Source organism: Pavona decussata, unplaced genomic scaffold, assembly GCF_977016875.1.
Source record: "Pavona decussata unplaced genomic scaffold, jaPavDecu1.1 SCAFFOLD_106, whole genome shotgun sequence".
Classification (NCBI taxonomy): Eukaryota; Metazoa; Cnidaria; class Anthozoa; order Scleractinia; family Agariciidae; genus Pavona; species Pavona decussata.
In genome coordinates this window covers 992,563-1,008,863 of record NW_028145520.1, presented here as the reverse complement: position 1 = coordinate 1,008,863, position 16,301 = coordinate 992,563, and the positions used below count along the sequence as shown (strand labels likewise).

The 16,301-nt window shown below is 38.5% G+C and overlaps 1 protein-coding gene across 2 annotated transcripts; it reads left to right on the top strand.

The window, feature by feature from the left end:
- Window positions 1-894: 894 nt before the first annotated feature.
- On the top strand, window positions 895-15,745 carry LOC146471127 (uncharacterized). 2 transcript variants are annotated; one of them, XR_014866858.1, is made up of 7 exons: window positions 895-2,342; window positions 9,726-10,196; window positions 11,671-11,759; window positions 12,304-12,538; window positions 12,666-12,900; window positions 13,832-14,232; window positions 14,631-15,745. XR_014866858.1 is itself a non-coding variant. In XM_085121139.1 (6 exons), exons 1-6 carry the CDS (start codon window positions 980-982, stop codon window positions 13,986-13,988), a joined length of 2,550 nt encoding a protein of 849 aa, XP_084977265.1. In that variant the 5' UTR covers window positions 895-979; the 3' UTR covers window positions 13,989-15,745. The 2 variants fall into 2 exon arrangements, 1 of the variants encoding a protein (XP_084977265.1); XM_085121139.1 differs by having other exon boundaries at window positions 13,832-15,745.
- The last annotated feature ends 556 nt before the right edge of the window (window positions 15,746-16,301 follow it).

Sequence of the window (16,301 nt, the reverse complement as noted above, 5' to 3'; positions counted from 1 at the left end):
AGTACTATACAGTTATGAGTATACTTTTGCGGACTCCCTGTTAAGCTAAAAAATGTAAGATAGAGGAAGAACTTGAAGATAAAGGTGGGGAAACTGGGAAGAGCGAGCAGTCTCCCCATCGGAAGAGATAGGGAGGTCGATCGGGAGACGACCTACAAAGCAGGAGGGAAAAAAAATTCAGCAGGAGGACAGGAGAACGTCATGGAGGAGGGAGGGGGGGGTATCCCCAACTGGAAAACCCCGGTCACAAACAAAGGCTGGGCTCGACTCGTCACGTCACGTGGGGAAGAGTGCGTGACGTGACGAACCACACACAGTCGTTTTTGGAGGAGTCGTATTACAGGGAGTAACGTCGGTTATGGAATATTTTCATTCTGATGTAAGACGCTTCGAGAGAGAAGGCGGCTTTGACGGCTATGCCTTCCATATATAGGCCCTGTCCGTTTTGCTAGCTAGTCTTGTAGTTTTACAGTGTTTCTTCACTTTGAGTGAAGAGCATCTGTTTCTTGTCAAAAGGGTGATCCGGAAAGAAAGTACCCTTTCGCTTATTTGTAGCGGAAAACTACGAGTTGATTAGAAACTGGCTGGTACATGGTGGGGGGGGGGGGGGGGGTAGGGGGTCAATTTTGAAGAGGCATAAATGTATTATTATTCTTTATTATCATTATTCAAAAGCAAGCACATGTGAGAATTGTAGCTGAGCACATGGCAATGTGAAGAAACATTTTTAACCTGCAAAAACATGGGACAAAGAAACCCCCAACGGTTATTACACCTCACACATGCTACACACAGCTGTCTTGAGTCACTTGGCATTTGGCCATTTTCTCACAGTGTCTGTGATTGGTTGCTCGTTCGGCTACTCACAGCTTGATTGGATAATTTTCATTGCTCCCATGACAATTCTTTGTTTAACCACGCTTTCCCTCTTTTACAATTTTTCAAACTCAATTTGTCTTTCGGGCAACAAGGACGGACAATGTATATATTTCGAAGGAGGCAGTTATTTTGGTGCTTCGTGGTTGCTTCTATCTACATTTTGAAGTCTGAAGCAAGCTTCGGAGTCACAGCGAATCCATGTTCCCCGAATCCTTGCTGGAACGCGGGACTCTGTTCTACAAATGGCTCGTCGTTTATTTGCAGTTGTCAACAAGGATTTAGCGGCCAGAAATGCGAGTTTCGAAGTACAGATTGCCAAGTCAACCCGTGTGTTAAGGGCATTTGTAGACTGGATAAATCTGGGATGACTCAATGCTATTGTACACCGGGATTCACTGGGAAATTCTGCGACATAAATGAAGATGAGTGTGCCTCAGGGCCTTGCAAGAATGGTGCTTTGTGTGTTGACGAAGTGAACGGGTATAAATGCGTGTGCAAAGACGATACCTTTGGTCGTCACTGCGAAATTCATCAAAATGAAATACACCAGTGTATCGCACGATGTGATCAAAAGCCTTGCTGGAGGAATTACTCAAGAGCTGTACCAGTTACTTGGGGATATGGCTTGAGCATCTGTAGCACTAGTCATTCGTGTTTCGGTGGCGAGAATGATACGGAAGCTAACGTGTTCGACACATTTGTAGAGGTACAGTTAAAGCCTTTGCAGATTCAAGTGGGAGACATACTAAATTTCACAGCTGACGAAGAAATTGTTGCTTATGTGGATGGATTTGTACCGCATCACGTAGTTGCTGCGGATGGCGATAAAGCGTTTCTTGGGTGTAATGAGACCAATGGAATTCCGCTTGTAAACAAACCTACTAATAGTGTAGTAGTGGGATTAGACATTCTTAAGCCTGGAATCAATTATTTTATCGCCAACATCGACTCTACGTTTCGCTGTGACTTTGGTTTACGTCTTAATGTTAGTGTCAAAGAAAACAAGTGTAAGGCGCCCACATCAAACGACAGTTGCTCCGGCAGAGGACAGTGTACCACAAACTTCACAATCCCTGACTTCCGCTGCAAATGTTGCGGCGGATTTAGGGGTGATTTTTGTGAAAAAATAGACTATTGTTTTTCAAACCCTTGCAAAAATGATGCAGTTTGTCAAAATATGGAAAGTTCAGTCGATGGCAGCACACATGTATGCATTTGTGAGCCCGGTTATGAGGGTCGAGACTGCTCTCGGGTCACTGATTTGTGTGTGTCTTTTCCATGTGTGAATGGTGGTCACTGCGTGTCCATGGTGAATAACTTTACGTGTGACTGTCCAAGGGGTTTCACTGGCAGGAACTGTGAAGTGGATATCAATGAATGTGCATCCAAACCATGTGTTAATGGTGGTGTGTGTGTGGATGGTGTTGGGTCATTTACATGTAACTGCCTGGCTGGCTTCACAGGTAATCATTTATTCATTTATAAGCTATTCATTTATTTATCATGTGGTAACTAAAATAGAGCAATAATTCATCCAAGCTGTCCAGTGTATGCTGTCAAGAAACTCCTTTTCTAACTATTTTTTCAAAAGATTTTCACATTCCCACTTGGCAATGAAGCTATCCCCCAGTTTCGTTTTGAGTTACTTTGCATGTAGTCTTTACTATTGATGTGGTTTGCTTTACTGGAAGGTACCTGCACTGTCCCAGCAGTGGTTATCTAACAAAGTGTACAAATAATAGCTTTTTGGTTTTGTTTTAACCTCACATGTTGGTGAGATAAACAAATATGTTAAAAACCAGCAGAGAAGCCCAGGGTTTGAGACTAACTTTTTAGCCTGCTACTGTAGCCAATGGTTAGTTATAGGTCTGATTTTCACTAGCCAAAATAAAATTTTTACTGGCCAGACTTGTCATGTGCAGTTTCACTAATTTGTTTTACAAAAGGGAGAAGATCTCTCCCAGATGGACTTCTGTTGTTGTTTCATTTTTTTGTTTCACCAGGTAAAATATTTAACATTATCCTGCGGAATTGTGGAGAATATTGCCTGATACTTAGCAGACAAGGCAGTAGGCCAAGTTGGCTAAAATCAGGGTATATTCTGCATTATTGAGCATGATAATTGTTATACTATTCAGCAAATTGATAACATTAAGCACAGTTTTATTGCAGAAAAGCTGGAGACAATCTTCCAATGTCTTTACTTGTTTAAAGTGCTCTGCCATTTTTCTCCCCGACAAGTGAAATTATGTATATTGCAGGATATGACCATGACCATATTTGGGCAGTGTTACAGTGTGTTGAGTATTAAAGGGATACTCTAGACCCCAAAACATTTTTACAGATTCAGAAAGCTTATGACCCAAATAAAAGATATTTCCCAAAATTGGAGTTCGATCTCCACTATTTTGCCTAGGAAAACGAAAAGTTTCTCGCCATGGGATTTGAAGCAGCGCTTGGGCCGAAAACCGGAAATGACGCAGAAAGAAGAACTAGCTAAACCTTTTCCGGTTAGATTCCCCTGGATTCCTGTACCAACATTCGGTAAATGGCTTGATTTTAAAATTCCAAAATAAAATGTATAGTTTGTGTTTTGAGGAAAATTTAATAATACCGCATCGATTTATAGTTGCTTGATGCTTAATTCTAGTAACAACAGTGAAGGTCTTCATAATTGGCATTTCTTTCGGGTTTTGTGCTGATGGTTCGGACACACGCGATTCGATTTGTTTGCTAACCCCACGACCTCTGCTCACTTTTCTGAAGACTGCTCTCAACCACAAATTATCATAGCTGTGTCTGTGGAAAGATGAAAAGCTCACAAAACGCCATTTCAACCTTGGTTTAAAGAAGGACTATCAGAAAATAAGAGCATAGGCCCAATGGAGGACAGCCATCCAATGAAGCTGCTCGCGCCAGACAGATCACAAAACAAGCTACTCCACCAGAACTAGGGTTCACTACATATGTTTGAAAAATAATAAAAAATTGTTATTGAAGTGCAGCCTGAAGAAAACTAGCATTGGCCGATAATGATGCTTGCTTACCTTTCGAACACGCGTAGTATCGCAGTTACTTCATTAACCTTGTTCAGCTCAGGTACGCGACTGTCATATATATTCGCTGTATACGCGGCGGGACAGGGCAAAATGACCAACAACGGTGAACACCGTTTTCTAAATCAGCATAATATCAAAGGTGACAGGCCTTATTTTGCTTTAAAATGGAAAACAATGAAAAATTGCCAGTCACATTACTTAGCGGAAAAAATCCCTGTTAAGTGAGCTCAAATGCAGTATTAATAAAACGCAATATGGCATGAAAGCTAGCAAGGTAACTCGTTTAATATCCCAAAAAGCCCAGCCAAGACAATGACTTCCGAATTTATTTATGTGCTTATTCTTCGTCATAGTATTGCTGTTCATAAAGGTACTGCTCCTGTAAAGTGTGAATCGTTATAATGAAAGCTGCCCACATCTCCAAGCTTTCGCTGAGCTTTGTACGCTGTGTCTCCAAGTCTAACAGGCCAATTCCCAGGAAAAAAATCCACGTGGATTTCTTTTAAAAAATATAACTAAGATAGATTTCAAATAACAATGCCGTACCATAAAAAGGAAACTTTAATGCTACTCAAACCTTATTAAATTGCCAATGAAATCACATTGCGGATGTGAAATACACCGAATTTTCGATAGAATGCATAACTGGTCGCTTACCAATCCGCTCTTAAACACCTCTTCTCACTCGTTTTGTAGAGTCCGCAACTGAGTTCACTTCGCTGTTGCACGGCTAGACACATACAACAGAGCGCCCTGATAGCTCTGCTAACGTAGCTCCGTCGGCATTTACAATTGTACTATTTTGTTCAGAAGAAAAACAAGCAAAATAACTGTGCTAATCCCCAGAATCCATATTGTCTTCAGTGTTGTAAACAAGAGCGGTTCTTCATTCTACGTCATCGATCACGTGCTCTACCAAAGACGAGTTTTACTTCCGGTCTTCAAAACGGGGAAAATTTCGCCTTTCTCCGGCAATTTTCGGCCTTTTACTTTTTTCTTTTGTACTTTTTGTGCCGTTTACCCTTTATTATAGTCCAAATGCTACCTTTTAAGCGAAAGTTGTTTTGGGGTCTAGAGTATCCCTTTAACTCCTGATGTCCATCATTCCAACTGCAAGGGCTTCTGATATTTTGCGCGGTCGCGGAGCCGCGAAATTCAGGTATAGACCTTTTTACCGATACGGCGGCCATTTTGAATAACTTAGTTTTGCTGAATATTATGGGGTGCCCAGGGGGCAAAAACTGAAGCGAAACAACGCGTTATCTTGGTTAGTGTACGGGTCTTCTCCAATTCTCGTTTGCGGGACAACTTTTCCACGTACATAACAAAACTTACAGTCAACCCAGGTCACGCCTGAACGATATTTTTGAAATTTGAACGGAGTTTTGAAATTTAAATGTTTTGAAAATCGCCAACAAAATTTCAGAGTTCCCGTATAAATTTCCCTCGCTTATTGACGGTATAAAGCTATGAATTTTTCATTACATTGCAAAACTGAATATTTCAAGAATAACAATTGTTTCCCAAGTATTTTGAATCTTTTTTTCAGTTAACGCGTCTTTTTCGGAACACTTTCCAGAGAAATGTCCAACATTCCATTCACACGTCGGATATTTAATACAAAGAGAAATTCGAATGTTCATTTCATTCTTGGAAATACTGTTCACGCGTGACCTGGATTGACTGTAAGACAATCTGATATGTTATTGTACTCAACATCAGTGACATGTCCGCTTTCACATATATTTTTTCCCTCCTTCGCGGATTTCATGTCATTGTTTTTCGACAAGTACGCTTCCACGTCACATCATCATGTCAGGAAAATAATAGCTTCCCTTCAGCCAATTGTCCAGTTTCTCCGCGAAACGAAGCGAAATTCCATCAATAAAGAGCTTTTCCTTTCTTCTTGCTGCAATTTGGACATCGTCGTTGTTCTTTAGTGCTACACAACGGCAAATGTAGCCGAGAAGCATAGTAAACTTTCAATAACAAATCGGGCTTACGAGTATCATTCGCGATAGCAATGCCACGATTTCTCAAATATTTTTGCAGTTTCTCTACATTCCTTCCTTCTAGCTCTTCCATACTGAACTCTTTTGTGTTTCAGCCATGACTAAATGGTGATTAGAAAGTATAAACAGCGCTGTCAAATGACAACAATATTAAAGTGCGTTCAGTCACGCAAGCATTCTTTGCCCTCTGGGCATCCCATAATATACTGTAAAATTAAGTTATTCAAAATGGCCGCCGTATCGGTGAAAAGGTCTATTTCCGCGGAATCCCGCGAAATTTACAAAAAAACACGTAATACCGCGAAATTCGTTAAAAAATCCTACCAAATACATGTCGCTACAACATATTTGAAACTTATCTTGGCTACTGGGGCTGTTTACTTTCCATAAATGCAAATTTATCTTGAAATTTCGTCACTGCCACGAGTAAACATAACGTACCATAACTACCAGGCGTTCTTAGATTAATTTAGCAAAAAACTGGGCACAAGAAATGAGAAGACTTTATGGTGACACTATACGGAGTGGAAAAGGAAACTGCTGTCTGTAGTAATGCAGGCACATGTTTAATCGTACGTGCAGGACACGATCGAAGACACAACAATGTTTTGACTTCACAAATGGATTTGAACCTTCGATCACAAACAATCTTGCCTTGTAAACTGCAAAGCAGCACAAGAGACCAAGGAGAGAAAAGAAATTTATTGCGTTGCTATGTTTGGCTCTAAATTGCAGCTGAAAAAGTAGGTTAACCGGCCGGGCGTTTCGGTAAAGCTTATGTTTTTCTTGTAGCTCGAAACAAGTACAATTGCTTTGAGAACTGTGTTGGATGAACTTTTGTGTTTTCTTTCTTGCCCTGAATTTGACATCCTTCCAATATATCTTTTTTTTCTCTCTCCAATCTTTCTTCTTGGCTTTCTTCTTTGTTTTTCGGGGAAATTTACCCCCGAAAATTCCCGTGAAATTCCCGCGAAATCAACCGTTTTCTCCGCGAATTTGTCTCCAAAAATCCCGTGAAATTTGACTTTTTTTCCCGTGAATTATCAGAAGCCCTGAACTGCTGTGCAAATATGCTACCAAGCTGTATAGCTTATGGTAGTTTTCACACAAGTGCAGTGTTGTCTTGCATTTGAGGCAAATTCTCATAGAACCACTGCCAAAACTTTGCCACTTGGAAATAATCCTGCTGGCTACCTAGTGTATGGAAAAAGCGGAAATAGAATAATTGAGGGAAATAACTAATTAAACTAAACTTATTGTATCCAGGTTTTTCACTATTTAGAACCTCCATTTTTTGTGATTGTAATATTATTTCCAAGTTGACTGTAATGTGAAAACTTTACCTCTATGCATCAGCATAAAAATATGCATCAGAATGTACTAGGTAACTGGGTATCTAAAACAATAATTCCTCGCGAAGCGAGGTTAATAAATTTGTCGGGCCGAGCCGGCCCGAGCGGAGCTAAGCCGCGTAAATTCGAGCGAAAAATATATTTATATATGTCTATATATGTTTATATCTTTGAAGGTGTCCGCACAATGACGTCAGACTGTCTGGCGTTGTCTGGAGCAAAATTTGCATACATGGAAAAAAATATGCGTGCATGATCAAATTTCAACTGCAATGTTCATCAATATTCACTGGACACAGAACTATCTCTCCAGAATCTTTTCCCTTTCTTTTAGAAATCTTTTTTGTGAAAGAGTGCATTAAAGAAATTACACGTTTTGTGGCCGCGGTCAATAATTTTCCGTGGGAAATAAATTCATCGAACACGACAGCGCTGCACGCCCGTTGTACATTACGTCGCGTCAGAAATAGATTTTCAACCGCAAACTAGCCCGTGGAACTACGAAAACACCATGCTCATCAAAAAAAAATTCTTATGCGCCTCTTAATCTCCTCGTTTGATGCTACAATACGAGTAAAGAGGGCTTTCCACCCAGCCCCCGCTTCGCGAGGTTTTGCGAGTCACGTATTTCTAGTATATGTAATGTTTTTGAGAAGGGAAACAGTGGAAAAAGATCTACTGCCTTCATAGTACTCTAAAAATCTTTACAAACCCTTTTCAAAAATATTATTGCTTTCTCACAAATCACACAAATCTGATAATCACATTGCTCTTTTAATAATTCACTCGAGATGGTGGGAGTGTCAATGAAAGTCTCCTTCGAAACGAGACAAGACTTCATTGTGATGAGCAGAAATGTTGTAGAGAAGGAAAAAGGCATAAATTTCTTGTTCATTGGAGATGTTAGAAGATCAAACAGGGAATTTCAAAGGGGATGGAGAGAAAATGGAAATTCTGAAGGGGGGGGGGGGGGGTGACTGGCCAAAGTATCCTTCACTAAAAGCATGAAAATTTGACTGCCTCTGCGTAGGGTAATTCCTCCCTGTATTACTCATCAGGAGAGGTTTTTGACACCTTACCTCTGGGGAGGGGTTGAGGGTAATTGCACCCACAATGTTATCCTTTCCTGAATTGCAGTTGGATTTCGAATGAAGTTGAATATGAAAAGTTGCATGTTGAAAGATTGCAGTAGGTGAATCGAGATGACAACACCAGAAATGTTGAGTGTATGTCAAATGAGTAATGTACGTAATTTGTTGAAAATAAAATGTGTATGGTTATACCAAATGCACAATATTGGATGTCGAAAATGAAAAGTGCAATGTTACAATATTGTAAAGTTGAATGTGATTAAATGTAGCCTAAAATACAAGAAGTAGAATGAAGAATATTAACGTCAATTTTTGGCAGGGATGGAACTCCCTAAGAGATATTGATCCCCTACGAAAAAGAAAATGTCATGTCTTTGATTAGACACATGATAAATGGCCCATTTTTTCTCTAGTTCTCTCTCTTCCAATCAAATGCCCAGTTACTTAACTTAGTATTTATACCTAATTGTACCTTTTTGGTATGCTTCAGCGGCATATCAGACAGGTTTGGTAAAGCCATGGTTCATATTTTGGCGAGATGCAAATTCAGCCCAGAATGCAGTGATATTTCGAGTAGTTATGCTTATAATCTGTCATGTGTGGCCTGCGAGGACAATAATAGCAGTCAACAAACAGCACAAAAAGTGATGAATGAAAAATAATTTTACTTGAGTTTCTTTTTCAAAATTTTCCAAATTCAACATTTAGTGAAAAATTTGGGAACTCCGACTCCATTGTTTCAGTACTTGTCGGCAAATGTCATGCAGTTGGCGAGTGCCTTTCAGTTTAGTTTTGGTGGGAAAGTTTTAACTCTTTCTATGACCAGAAAACACCAGCTAAATCTTAAAATTATTAGGAGGTTTCTGTTTTATTGGTAAAACCTCTTCAGTTTATCATATGGTAACATTAGTTGAAAGTAACCATGATGTCATGCAATATTAGGTCAGTGACTTGATGTCGTAGGATATCAGGACAGTAGACTAGGAAGACTAGGCTTCTGATTGGCTAATTGTGAATTTGAGTATGGTAAGAGCGTGAATGTGGCAGAAGATTGCAGAACGTAGTAAGGACGGTACCTATGAACACAGAAGTATTTTTGAACAGTTTATGATCATGTGGACAAAAATTATCTTAGTAAGGGCTGCTGAAAACCACAAAGAAAATTAGGGGAGCGGGGGTATTTTTTAGAGATAATTAAGCAACAATTAGTCTAAAAAGCAGTAAAATACAAAGCAATGTATGGCTTTTTTTTTTTTTCAAATAGAACCTTTATTATCTCTGAAAAATGCATGCTGGACGGTGTTTATGACATATGCCTTTTCTTTTTGTTAGGTTATCACTGTGAAGTAGACATTAATGAGTGTTCCTCATCTCCTTGTGTCCATGGTACGTGCATTGACCAAGTGAATAGTTTCAAATGCCACTGTTCTCCGGGTTATGCTGGCGTGAGATGTGATTACAACCTGAAAGAATGCCTCTCCAACCCATGCCATAATGGAGGAAGATGTATAGATGAAGTGAATGGTTACAGATGTGACTGTGGGCCAGGGTTTAAGGGAGATCACTGTCAGATAGATATAGACCTCTGCAAGGACCCCAGCATGTGCACCAATGCAGTTTCTTGCACTGATAAGGGTCAAAGTGTTGAATGCATTTGTAAAGCTGGTTTTACAGGATATAACTGTGCTGTTAACATCAATAACTGTCTCTCACATCCATGCAAGAATGGTGGAACCTGTAGAGACAGAGTCAATGGATTTGAGTGTATTTGCCTAGATGGCTTCACAGGACATACATGTGACGGTGAGTTTTTTTCTTCGTCATTTTACTGTGTAAGATAAGGAGAACATGCAAAATATACATGTTATGTCTGACAGCTCACAGCTTATTAGATTGTTTACACTTGAATTGCAGTAAGCTAAATCAAAAGGGAAGTGAAGTAGAATAAGTAACTATAAAGACCTGATTCTATGGCTTTACAAATAGTACTGGCTCACATTTTACTCAAGAGAGACAAGATAAGATAATAGTTTATTAAAAACACTCCTGACAGCCAATAGGATGAATTACGGATAATTTACAAATTTGGTAAAGCAAAAAAGGTGAAAACAGGAGACTAAAGATAAAATATGAAATAGATAAATACAGTTGAACCTCCCCTTAGGACCACCTCTCTTGAGCAGCCACTTTTTCCAAATACCAAATTTTTCTCAGTCAAAGCCCTGTAGTTGGAACCTCTCATAAGCGATCACCTGCTGTAGGCGACCACGGCCACTTCTAGAGATGACAGTTTGCAATTTTCTTTTGTTTTAACCTCCCATAAGCGACTACTTGTCACAAACGTCATCATATCTATCCCCTGTCGGAAGTTGGACAATTTGCTGTTTGTATACATTCTTGGGTAGTATGGGAGACATGAATGCCACAATTTGAGGTACTGGGTTTCCCGAAATAGCGTTGTCCCATTTGCTGTATTTGGTAATTTATCACAGGCAAACCATCAACTTTGATACTGAAATTCTTTAGTAATATGATTTTGGAAAGTTTAATAATAATAATAATAATAATTTACCAATTTATATAGCGCCAATTACATGTGCTGATCAATAGCGCTTTACAATCATATGTTTAAAAGAAAACGAAAATACATTACCGTGAGAATAAGATAAACTAAGTTACAAACTATAAAAATACTTCTTAAAAAGATAGGTTTTAAGTCGAGATTTAAAACTGTTAAGTGATGTTGCTTGATAAAGCTCCAAAGGTAGCTCATTCCAGAGTTTCGGAGCTGCTGCTGAGAATGATCTTGCTCCCAATGTTGTAAGCATCTTTCCCTTGGGATGGTCCAATAAGAGCTTACCAGTAGACCTAAGTTATATATAATGAATTCGATTTAAAGTAAAGTTTAAAAATGTTTTTGCGGCTACTAAATCTCCGGAGTCAACTTATGCTAATGAGTTCAAAAGTTTGGCTATGGTCTGACCTCTTGTACTTGACCACCTCCCATAAGCGACCACCTAGGCTTGACGTTTTGGTGGTTGCTTATGGGAGGTTTGACTGTATAAACTTAAGATACAATAAAATCAAAGATCCAAACGGGACATTCCTTTTACTCATTTCTCAACCTTTGGCCTTGTAGGGCTTGGAAAAATACTACAGAACTCTTAAAACATCCACGTGTATATCTGTCGTTACACAGAATAAGTTGTATTATAATGCAAGCTGCAAGAAAACCAGGGGATGAGGCAAATTTAATTTTTTTCTTAATAAACTACAGGCTCTACAGCGAGTCCTCCTATTGAGGAATTCCACCGACAGTTGAGTCTCAAGGTGATGACTGAAGATTGCAAACTTCTACAGATACAGGTATTGTGGACATGATTCTGTGTTGTATATGTTACAAAAGCCTTTCAAAAAAATGTTTCTCAAATTGTTTCTTAAAGTGAAATTAGTTCATTTGGGAATTATTTTAATACAAATCATCGCATCAGACACACATTTCCTGTGGTGTGAATGAAAACATTCTTCTTGGTAAATTTTTTTCATTTTATCAACATTCTTTGAGTGATTTCCCAGTAATAGTTTAAATACCTAAAGAGTAGAGGATTGTTAACATTAGCCTTAATTTGGTTCATTGCTACAAAGATCATAAATCAAATAGAAGAAAGATCCTCGCAGTTAGCATGCATTTTAAGCAGTTGCAAAAAGAAAGCCTGATTTTTTTTTCAGGCTTTCTTTTCGCAACTGCTTAAGTTGCATACTAACTGCGAGGATCTTTTTTTTATCTGATCTTTCATCTGCAGTTCAAAATATTTATTTCGTATGTTTACATTGTTTCATGTAAAGATCATAAATATCATAAATTCCTGAAGTTTTTTTTTTTACTTAAACTAATCTTGTTTTTCACCAGGGCCTTGTTGCAGTGACACATATTAACCAGGGAATAGCCTCTAGCATTGCAGAAGCATGCAACTGTAGCTTTAGTGTGGCAAACATTATGGACAAGTCTGTGTTACTGCAATGCAGAGACAGCATCAGTGCAGAAGTGAGCATGGAAATTTCACCTGTAAAGGATCATTCAGTGGTTCAGCTGATCTGTCAGTTTCACAATCAGCTCATTCAGCACAAGAATGTCATTGACTTAGGTGAGTTACAGACACAAGGCTTGAACAAAATTTTCCTTCTCTTTTCCAACGGGGATTAACTTTTCTATTAATATTTTCAGTAAAGAGTTTTTTCTGATCCTCTAATGGCATTTGTTTTTTTTATCAGGTCACAATACTTACGCAGTGAGAGTGCTTAGTGATCTCTCTTCCTGTAGTAACTTGAAGGGCAAGATTAATGTTGTAGAAAGCAAAACCGAAGAAGCTGGTGGAGTTAGTAATTCAAGAAACCTGGCTGTGACTGTGGCATCAGTGTGTGCAGCTGTTGGCCTCATTGTGGCTGCTGTTGTTGTCTGTTTGAAGTGTCGCAGAACACAACCTTATGTCAAGAAACGTCCCTCCAAGTAAGTGCCTTACTTCCTTCTTCACGATTTCTTAACTACATTGTAGATCTCATTACTTTGAGCAGATTTTTATTTGATGGGAACTGGTGATTGAAAATTACTATTCATTATCTAAAAAAGTTTCTCAGATTTTGATAAACTGTTCAGTTTGTTGTTAACCTATCACTTGTAAAACCAAAGTATCCTACATTGTATGGAATTGCAGCAGTTGAAGAAAAAGCCATTCCTCTTTCTTTAAAAGCTTCACTTTTTAGTTCTTTAATGAACCACATAAGTAAGGAGGCTTGCAACAGTATTTCTGACCTCGAGTGAATCTTTTCAAATCACAATTTTGCATGGAATCCATGCTTCAATCTCCCTCATAATCAAATTGCTAATGCCAAGTTCAGACTGCCTGAGAACCTCATAAAATCCAATTAATATTATTGATAGGAGAGGAGTGAATTAATGCTTCAGATAGGCTTGAAAAGCCCTTGAATTTTTACCATCAAAAGATTCACAGCGCGATGTTGAACATATAATTTACAGGTTGAGAAATGCATTTTAATAGGAAGTCTAATGAGTTACTGTGCTTACAGTTGAGTTTAATTTGGTACTGTATTTTCCATCCCCCTTCAAGCAAATAAAACCAGAATGTTACTAAAGCATGAAACTCATCTTAGAGCTTTTACATTCATTATAAATTCATTATAAATTGTCCCTCTGAGTGGCCTCTCTGGCCCATGCACTGCTAAGGTTTTCTAATGTGTGTTCTATCCTTTGGTTTTATAATAATTATTGCTACTCCCTATTATTGACATTTTTATGATTGTGTATTTCCTTAGGAAATCGAGTCCTTGATTATTGTAGTAAAGTCTTGGAAAATTTCAGAACTCTACATAAACTTGGAACAAGAAGTGATAAAACTTTGATATCTTCTTTGTTGTGACAGGGGTGAAAATGAGGTGATAGAAGATTTAAGTGCTGACTTGCTATCTGCTGTTGCTCCCACACCAAAGTCCATGTATCGTACAAGTGGTGGCTATCACAATATGGCTTTCTCTGGTAGATTTAACCCTGAAAACCCTGTCAAGTCACGCAGAGTGTGAGCATTGTGGGCCTGTGATGGATCCACGTTGATTCTGTCTTGGGCATACCATTTTACTTTTAAAGCTAAGGAGACCATAGTACATGTATGGCCGTGAGATCAATGGAACCATTTCATTTCACTAAAGCAGCGTTCAGATTTTTTGCTTCATGATTGGCTGGAGAAGTAGTTAACAAATGGCCATGAAAGAGTTTGAAATTCAGTCTTTTTTGCATATTAGTAATGTAATATATTATAGACATTCAGTCATCACTTTAAGGACGGTGCCTACTAATACCGAAGTATTTTTGTGCGGTTTATGACTATGCGGGAAAATCAGATCTTAACAAGGCCTACTGGAATCCAAAAAGAAAATTGAGGGTAACCGCGCATTTTTCAGAGATAATTAAGCAACAATATCTCTAAAAAGCGCCAAAATATAAAGCAATGTATGGGATTTTTTCCTAAATTACAGCTTAATTTTCTCTGAAAAATGCATGGTTACCCCCAATTTTCTTTTGAGATACAAAAGGCATTTGGTAAGTTCTGCTTTCTCCGTATGGTTTTAAACCGCGCAAAAAATATTCCTGTATTAATAGGCACCACCCATAGGAAACCCGAGTATCTCGCGATGTGCAGAACGTATGCGAAGTAACAATAGTAGGCACCGTCCTTAACAGTATGGGAGATATCTGAGTATTTTATAAATGTAGATAGATAAGTCATTATGACTGAAAATCAGTGTAAATAAGTGCATGTCGTTTTGAGTGGAAGTGTGATGGAATACATATTTTTAAACTAAGGTGTGGGTATTGTTACATGCTTTTATTGCTAAAATATTTTCCTATGGCTGCCTGTACTGCAAAGCAAAAGACCGTGGCTAGCACCAATTTTATTTTAAAAGCACTGTCAAGTTTCTTTTTTATACATTTACACACGTATAATGTCTGCCATTCTGACTGAACTTCACTGGATAATTGTTATACGCGGGATTGTATGAGGGGCGTGGCGCAAGAGGGGGTACTTAAATGGAAGAAGCTAGGCAATGTCTTAATGGTTTATTTTGTGCTTTGTTTTAGCCAAGGTAAAAGGGAAAGTTTTTTTTCTTCAAGTTTAGACTTTCTGTATGTAAAAAAATAAATATGAAGCTATGTTCCGTAAAGATTTCCAGTTTGCTGCTTGCCAAAAGAGGCGATTTAGAGGTAGGTCATTCATACAGTTACTCTTCTTCGCCAGCTTGAAGACTAAGAAAACGTTAGTATGCAGACTCGTTTGATATTTTAGATACAAGGTTCTACTTAACAATTCCTCCAAGCCAATGCCCTTGCTAAGTTGTATTATCTCAGCGAGTATTTTAAAAAGACGGATTGTTCTGTGTTTTGTGCACCTAATCAGTCGATTTACGTTAATTCCTATCACAGTGTGATGCTTGTTACCCTGGCCACGTGATGAAGTTGTCTTTATTATTTTGTTGGCATTTTTTCTATTCCTCGTGCTTGGGAAACTGTCATTCTTTCCCTTTCAACGGGCAGGTGAGTGCCTCAAACTGTGAACGATGTAGTGACGAGTTCAAACGTGTAACTGCTTATAATAGGAAAACTGCTCAGCTCACAGCACTGTAAGGTAATTGTAGCTCCTGTAAATATTAGCTGTAAAATAACTGATACGTTCATTGTATCATTTTTTCCGTATCTGATTCTTTAATAAAAGTTTTTAAAAAAATTCTGGAAAATAAGTATATCTCTAAAAATTCTGGAAAATAAATATCTCTTATTTTCAGTTTCTTGTTCCCACCTTGTCTCTTTGTTTCCCTTCAGCTGTTAAAATACTATTCATTTTTGTCGTGGGTTTACAAAGAATAATTAAAAGTTCACAATCATTTAACAATTATTCCACGAGCGCGCGTTGGATATGAGATGATAGATAGCCAACGAGGCGCGTAGCACCGAGTTGGCTATAATCATCTCATATCCAACAAGCGTGAGCGGAATAATTGTTTTATTATAAACAAATCAAGAAATGAGAGAAATGTGACGGTATATTTCCACCCTGGTGAATGAATGAGAATGATGATGATTCAAGAAAGTGACGCAGGCATACTCGGAAAAAAGAAATACGAGTGCTCCTATCAGGAGTCGAACCTAAGACCTTCCGATTACTAGTTCGGATGCTCTACCACTGAGCTACAAGAGACTCGTGGGTGCTAAGGTCATTAAACTAGGTTCATGGGACAAACATCCTGCATACTGCTAGGATTTGAATGTCGAACGTGTGGTATATGAGAGAAATGTGATGGCATATTTCCAGCCTGGTGAATGAATGAGAATGATGATTA

Bases quoted from the DNA above. Each gene is read 5' to 3' on its own strand.
- LOC146471127 (XM_085121139.1), top strand. From the start codon at position 980: ATGTATATATTTCGAAGGAGGCAGTTATTTTGGTGCTTCGTGGTTGCT. The intron at 2,343-9,725 runs GTAATCATTTAT...TCTTTTTGTTAG, and splicing joins CTGCCTGGCTGGCTTCACAG to GTTATCACTGTGAAGTAGAC. The intron at 12,539-12,665 runs GTGAGTTACAGA...TTTTTTTATCAG, and splicing joins CAAGAATGTCATTGACTTAG to GTCACAATACTTACGCAGTG.